The sequence below is a fragment of the Haliotis cracherodii genome, unplaced genomic scaffold, assembly GCF_022045235.1.
Source record: "Haliotis cracherodii isolate W230 unplaced genomic scaffold, xgHalCrac1.p SCAF_10, whole genome shotgun sequence".
NCBI lineage: Eukaryota > Metazoa > Mollusca > Gastropoda > Lepetellida > Haliotidae > Haliotis > Haliotis cracherodii.
The window spans coordinates 34,531,858-34,539,911 of record NW_027266265.1 but is presented as its reverse complement, the minus strand read 5'-3'; the positions used below and the strand labels follow the sequence as shown (position 1 = coordinate 34,539,911).

General features: G+C 34.9%; 1 protein-coding gene across 1 annotated transcript; it reads right to left on the bottom strand.

Annotated features, from left to right (window-relative positions):
• Positions 1-5,953: 5,953 nt before the first annotated feature.
• On the bottom strand, positions 5,954-6,691 carry LOC139453738 (uncharacterized). Its single transcript, XM_071235206.1, has one exon. It carries the CDS (start codon positions 6,689-6,691, stop codon positions 5,954-5,956), a length of 738 nt encoding a protein of 245 aa, XP_071091307.1.
• Positions 6,692-8,054: the final 1,363 nt, after the last annotated feature.

Below are 8,054 nucleotides of genomic sequence, written 5' to 3'. Positions count from 1 at the left end.
TTTTCGTTTACACTATTTAACTTCCAACACAAAGTAAATTTTTCACCAGAGCAATGCTTATTTTATCGTGTTTATGTTTTTACGTCAAAAAGTGCAAAATTTTCACTTAGGAAATTTATCAAATGTCTAAATATTCAGTTATTTTACAAATTGACTGAAAAATATGTCCATCTGTATTATTATGATAACGAATTCCAAACAGTTTTATGCATCACCAAGATATTGAATTTTTAAAAATTCCATTTTCCATCATATTTTACATTTCAATAGCATACATAAAGTGTGCATGTTTATTGTGACATTATTTGCATGTTTGTAGCATGGATATATCTATTGTTATACAGAGTTTCTGAACAACACATGTAAACAAGACCAGAAGGCATGGAAACTTGCATAATTACAATATGAATATGCAATACATTTTGTAATTTTATAAAATATCGAAGTATTTCTTTTTGAATTAGTAAAAAGATTGGTTTCACTTTTTCTTCTGTTAAATGTGTAAAGCATAGATTTTGTTACCATAATTACTGCATTGAGTGGATTGTTATTCTTCTCTTTCAATCCAAACAGTATATGTTCATTACAAAAATTAACTCTGCCTTCTGTGTAGTTTCCAAGCCAATCTGAAAATTTCGTCCATACATCAACAGCATAGTGACAATTACAAAATGCATGAGTAATTGTTTCAGGTGGTTCATTACTTAATGAACAAAGTGGCGATTCAACATATCCAATTCTAAATAAATAACGGTTTGTACTCAAAATATTGTGCATAACTTTTAACTGAAACCATCTTAATTCAGAATTTTGTGTACATCTTTTTGCCATAAGGTTAAAGTTTGTCCACTCTGTATCGCTATACTGTTTTTCAAGAAAATCTTCCCATTTACTGTAGCACTTATGTGTGATAAATTTAGGGTTTAATAGGGCTTAATAAAATACCTTGCTTCCCTTTTTATTGTTTATTTTTTTATACATTAAATGGCAGTACAGGCCTTTGGCAAACTTTAGCACAATGTATTATATTGTTATTCTGTATATACCTGACTATTGATAGTATTACTCCTTCGTAGGTATAAAAATCTGTCTTCAAACTGTATTTTTGTACAAATTCAACAAAATCATATAATTTTCCTGTGTCATGAATGAAATCTTTTATATATGCTATACCCTACCCTTTTGATGCCATTGTGGAAAATAAATAGACTTACCATCAATTTTGATTTCCTTATTATACCAGACAGATTTGCTCATCATATCCTCACCAGATTGGTTAACATTATCACAGCTATTCAAGTATACTGACCACTGTAACAAAACTTCCTTCCAAAAGTTATTGTTGATGTTTGGAATAAGCTTTTCGTTAACATAGGCAGCATCAGCCAGGTAAATTACATTTGCGTTAGCAACATTTTCAAAAAAGAAAGCTGTCCATGTGGAATTATCATGAACCAGTCTCTCAATCAAGCTTAATTTTTGAGCGGCGATAACCATTTCCACCACTGGGTCACTGATGCCGCCATATTTACGATGTAATGACATATTTTTCCTTTAAACTTTGTCCGGTTTAGATCTCCAGATGAAGTGAAAGTATTTTGACTGAAACTTTTCTATTACAATTTTGGGTGGGCTTGGTATACTGCAAAACAGGTGATTGAGTTTGGGTAACGACAACGATTTTAGTACAACATTTCTACCCATAGGTGTCAGGGTTCTATTTCCCTACATTTTCATTTCCTTTTCTATCTTATCAAACTTGTTTGTATAGTTTAAATTGACCATATTTTCCACATCAATATAAAAATATATGCCCAATAACTTGAACTGAGTCTGTGACCAGTCAAAATTCCAATCCTCACAGAACTTATATCTTGATCTTTTTTTCGGACCCTATTCATATCAACTTGTTTTTTTCAGCATTAACTTTTAATCCCAAAAACCGGGGATTTTTTTTTAAAGTACTCATTGTGGTATAGAGGCTCTTTTCAGATCCATCTTAACTTAATGTAGTATCATCTGCAAATTGTGCAAGAAGAGATTTAATATTACACATCCTTTTATTTTGTTATTATTTCTTATCATTATTGCTAAAGATATATGGTGATATCGGATCCCCTGGCGACAACCCCTTGAAACCTTTAAAAAGGACTAGCATATCCATTTACCAAAACACTTGATTCAATATTTTCGAAAAAGACTTTTAACCAATGTTGAATACTTGGTCCAAAATTAAAAAAAAGTTAGTACATTATGTTTAAATTTTCTTTCCACAGAGTCAAATGCTTTTTCAAAATCAATTAATAACAATAAACCCGGTATTTGGTAAGATTCAGTATATTCCATCACATCATAAATCATTCTTGTAACCTCACCTACCTATCAATCAATTAGTTTATTTGGTAATAAGGCCTTAGGCCCACGTACATGTATATACAAATTAGTTTCACATCAAGTGCTGCATGAAATAATATTTACAGGTAAGAAGAACGAAGACAGATAGCATTTTTAACATAATTGGCTAAGTTCTCAGGGCGGTTTACATCAGAAGAGTTTAACATTCTAACCAGTGTGTCTTTACGATTATTAATAGTAATGAAGTCTAAATATGGGAAATATTTTGAACGAATATCTTCATAAATAGGGCAAACAAGAATGAAATGAATTTCATTTTCAACTGCCCTTAACTTGCACAATGGACAAAACCGGAGTGTCTTATCGGTGCCATCCCTCCTTCCTGTATTATGCATAATTCCCAGTTCTCCAATACGTAAAAGGGTAAGCATACGTCGCTTTTCTTTTGATACTACATTTAATAGATACGGTTCAGGTGATAATGATGTCTTAAATAATGAATACAGTTCTAATTTCGAGCATCCAGACAATTCAGAATACCATGTTTGTGCATGACAGTCCTTAACCCTAAGTATAAACTCACTTATAAAATATTCAGGATCACCAGCACCTTGAAATTCCCACACATGTCCGAAGCCATGAGAATATAACATATTCTTAATAGCCGAAACCCATGTATTCCTACCAACGGCTTCAAACCTAACTAACATATCGTAAACCCGTTTTGGAAATCTCTCTTGAGACATATTAAGAAGCTTAAACCAGTATCTTAAACATCTTGTGTAAGAATCAATATAAATACCATATCGACCACATTCTCCGAGCACTGCAACATTCGTAGATTTGGAACCGACACCCAAAACAAATTTACAAAACTTTGCTTGGAAACGTTCGAGTAGCAACCATTTATGAACCCCCCAAATCTCTGAACCATATAAAATATTAGGTTTAATCCGAGAGTCGAACATTTTAAACTACACTTTGGGAGCGATCGATATTTCGAAGTTTATAACTAAGCTGTTTTATAGGAATTAAAGCTTTACTTGCTTTCAAAACTAATGTCTGAACTGTTTTCGACCAACACAGCCTGTTTGAAAATATAATACCCAAATAACTGTAATATGTAGAAACCTTGACAGGCATACGCCCCAGTTTCCATTTCTCGTAGTTCCTTAACTTACCACCATTACGAAAAACTAAGATATCAGTTTTATCCATGTTAACTTTTAGACCCCATTTGTTACAAAATTTGTGTAAAACATCAACCTTCTTCTGTAGTTCAAGAACTGAATCCGCAAAAATACACAAGTCATCCGCATATAAGAGAAGAACCAATTCCAGTAAATCCTCGTGTACAAATATCCCCCTACCACCACACTGCTGGATGTCCTCTTCCAACTGGTTTATGAATAACGAAAACAAAAGAGGACTTAAAACGCACCCTTGTCGTACACCACTGAGACTGTTAAAATAATCTGAGATGCTACTCTTTGAAATTTTAACACAAGCGAGAGTTTTAGAATAAATGTCCTGTATGATAGTAAATAGTTTCCCGTGAATTCCTTTTGAATGCAGAACAAACCAAAGAAGATCCCTGTTAATTGAGTCGAAAGCTTTCTGAAAGTCTATGAACATACAGTAAAATCTTCCTTTTGACTTAGACAAATATTTCTGCACTAATGATTGAAGAATAAACATGTTATACACTGTGGAATATCCTTTTCGGAAGCCAGCCTGACATTCCGGGAGCTTATCATATAACTTAACAAAATGCTTTAATCTATTATTCAAAATCAAGGAAATGCCTCTATAATTGTTAACAACATGAACATTACCTTTCTTATGGAGAGGGAAGATAATACTTTTAGACCATTGATCTGGAAAACTACCACTGCGTAGAATGTTGTTAAAAAGAACTAGAAAATGTGGAATTAAAACATCACTGCCATACTTTATCATCTCTGGTAAAATACCATCAGGACCAGCTGTTTTACCATATTTGAGGGAATCTATGGCTTCTGAAACCTCCTCAGCCGTTATATCTTGATTTAACAAACTGTCAACACCCTCATCGTTACACACATGACAATTCATGCTATTTACTGGATGCTCTGTAATAACAGCTTTGCAGAACGCAACAAAATCTACATCAGTTACATTATCAGTAATATTCAAAACAGTTTTAAAGTAATCAATCCACTGAGAAACACCAATACTGGGTGCTGTTACGGGTGGCTTCCGTAGGTGAAATTTCAGTTCGGACCAAAATGTTTTTGAATTTCTCTTATCATTACAGGAGTTAATCTTAAATATTTACAATAGCAGATTCTTCAAATACATCCTTTTTTTGCCGGCATATTTCTCTGAATCTATTGCGGACTACATGAAAGTTCTTTAAAGTATCTTTATCTCCACTAATTCTAAACATGTCTAACTGTTTGTATTTGTAGCGTTTCATATTTTCACATTCTGCATCAAACCACGGCGAAGAAGCACACCTGCTAATGTTAGTGTTACGACTGTTGCTTACAGCCATACCACTGTCCTCAGCACACTCTTGAATTATAGATGTCAAATGTTCAGCTTTTTGAGAAGATGTAGAACACTGAGATATATCTCCAACTGGCATCTCAAATAATCTGTCTTTCAAAGATAAACAAAAAAGTTCAACATTCTCAGAGCGCCATATATATTTCGGTATTGAAACACTTTTTTCTATTTGATCTGGAGGTTTTATCACATTAGGTCTACACTTAAGACTACAAGTAACTGGGAAATGGTCTGATTCAGTACGTGTCTGAATAGTAAAGTCTGATAATGAATAAAATAAATCAGTTGAAGCAACAATATAATCGACAACGCTGGCCCCAGTGTTTGCAAAACACGTGAATGATCCATGTGCATCGCTGGTAAAACGTCCATTTAGAAAGTGAATCCCGTATGTGCAACAGAAAGCGATAAGCTGTTTTCCAAAGTCATTAACGTAAGCGTCTCTCGATTTCCTTAGAATTGAGAAGACGTCACTTTCATAGTTCATGTCACGTAAACATGGAATGTAATCATTATCGTCATCACATAATATATAGTCAGGCAGTAAACCAATGCGTGCGTTAAAGTCTCCTGCCATCATAACATGAACGTCTGGGTAATCTCTTAGCATTTCTAGTAAACAGTACTCTAAATAATCAATACCTTTGAGTCCTCGGATATCTGTCTCCAAAGAGCTATTATCAGGGTGAATGTAAACAAAGCACACAAGAATATCCTTCTGAACATCAATGAAACTTGAATCTAACACAAGAAATATACAGTCACTAAATGAAGTGTTCACGTGTTTTATCACATTAGTTAATGTTTTCCTCACTAAGACAGCCACGCCACCTCTATTGTTGTAGTCACGCTTGTTCAAATACACTGAGAACTGTTCAAACGAGCTTTCTAAGTTTTCCTTTGAACAACTTTTCCAGGTTTCCAGATATGCAAATAAATCATAATTTTCGCAAAAACTGACAAAGCTAGAGTTATTAAGTTTATTCCTCAAACCTTGCACATTCCATGACATGAACGAAAGACATCCACGCGGATCCCGGCCATCCTTCTAGCTCTCAGCAGTATCGTGCAGCGTGTCGTCTTCCCGCCTCTCGGTCAGCGCGTGTGCACGCGGTTGTGTTTTGGCGAGCTGTACAGGGGAGTTTGTTTCCAGATCATATGTCATAGTTTTCCCGTTTTCAAATATAAGTTTATCAAATCGCAACCGACACCTCTCACCGCGTTCTCTAGCGTCATCCATCAGCACTTTGAGGTGTTTGCGTTTCTGTCGGACAGCATAGGAAAAGTCCTCTGATACCGAATAGCCAGTGTCTTTCAAGAGTTTTGATTTGCCAAGTACTGCTGATTTTACATTAAAATCAAGAAATTTGACAATAATTGATTTACCCCAGTCAACACGATGAGCTCTTTCAATAACCACGTCAGTATCAATCTCCATAGTGTTTTTCAGAATTTCTCGCACACAGTCTTCACAATCTTTCCAGGTTTCTTGCTGTTTAACTTTCGGTATACCGTGGAACAAGAGATTGTTTCGTCGACTTTGATTTTCGAGGTAGTCCAGTTTCGTAGTGAGTGTTTCCACTTCTTTTCTCAGGGATATATTTTGTTTCTCCAAATGGCCACATTTTGAGTTCAAATCAGTAACCGTTGTTGCAAGTGAAGTTAGCGTTGCAGTCATCGTTGATAGTTTGGAAGACAAATCAGTCTGAACTTTATCAACTTTAGTTGAAACCAACTTTATTTCAGACAGCAGTCTTTCAAAGTCAGATTTATCAATATCTGCCATACCTGTTGACGTTGACTTTCCTTGTTTAGCCCCACTGTTTGTTCTTGTCTCAGGACCATGATTAGGTTCTATCCCAGAACACAATAACAGCATCTGCACAACACATTTTAGACACATCTGGGTCAAGTTCAAGTTGTCATTGACGTGGAGTGAAGAAAAGGTATCACAAGATGATTCTCCATGTATAGTTAAACTTCTGTCTGCTAAGGGTTTGTCTGTATATAGTTGAGTAGTTCGCACAAATACATCTTCACATGACCTTCCACAGAGGTGGTTGCGGATGTGGCCCCTGAATTCGTTGTATGTAAACAAAGGACTTATAACAGATCCAGACATTTTCCTGACACAAACAGCTTCTAAAGCATCACAGAAAGATGGTGGCGGAATCAATGTGGGATAAATACACTTCAACCATGATGTAACCGTAAGACCTGAAGACCATATAGTTAGCAATAACGTTGTACAGATTACCATGCGGTAAGACAGGTCAATCAGTGGCGTCCATTTTGAAGACGGGGAGTAAGGCAAAACTTTGCCTATCTGTTTCACACCTCTAGGTTGGGTGAATGTTCCAATTCTTGCTCGCCAAATGTCAATCGGTACACCCATTTTGTGTTTGTATGTTCTGTATAACGTCAAACTTTGTGTATAATACTAATATTCACAAATCTTGCCCACAACCAGAAACGCCGACCTGTGTTACTCACGCATGCGCACTATCAACCATCTGCCACCAACAAAACCTTTTTTATCCTCATGAATAATTAAAGGCAAAACATGTTTGATTCTGTTTGCAATTGACGCTTTAGCCTAATTATAAGATGTGTTAAGGAGGGAGATTGGGCGCCAATTCTTTTAAAATAGTTTTGGTTTATTTTCTTTTGGAATACACGTTATCAATCCTTGTTTTCGGGATACTGATAGAGATCCATTTTTATATACATAATTTAGAGCATTTATTAAATAACTATGAAGATCCACCCAAAAGAATTATTTAAATAAATATTAAATTAAATATATTTTATAAATTCTGCTGAAAACCCGTCTGGGCCCGGGCTTTTGTTATTTTTCAATTTTTTCAATGCTTCAAGTACCTCATCATGTCAATTCTCCCTCAAGAGAAGAAGCTATATCATCACCTAGTCTTGGCACATGGATATCAGAAAATAGGTTTTCTTAATCAATTTGTGTGCAATCTTCAGTTTTATACAATTTCTGATAATAGTCTCTAACTATTTGAATTAGTTCATCTTGTTTATTTATTTGTTTCCCATCTCCCTTTTCAAGTATATGGATTTGTTTAAGAAGTTTTCTATGTTCATTTTGCAGAAAATATTTTGAGGGTTTTTCACCTTGTTCTATC

Coding starts and splice junctions, on each gene's coding strand:
- LOC139453738 (XM_071235206.1), bottom strand. CDS start 6,691: ATGGCAGATATTGATAAATCTGACTTTGAAAGACTGCTGTCTGAAATA.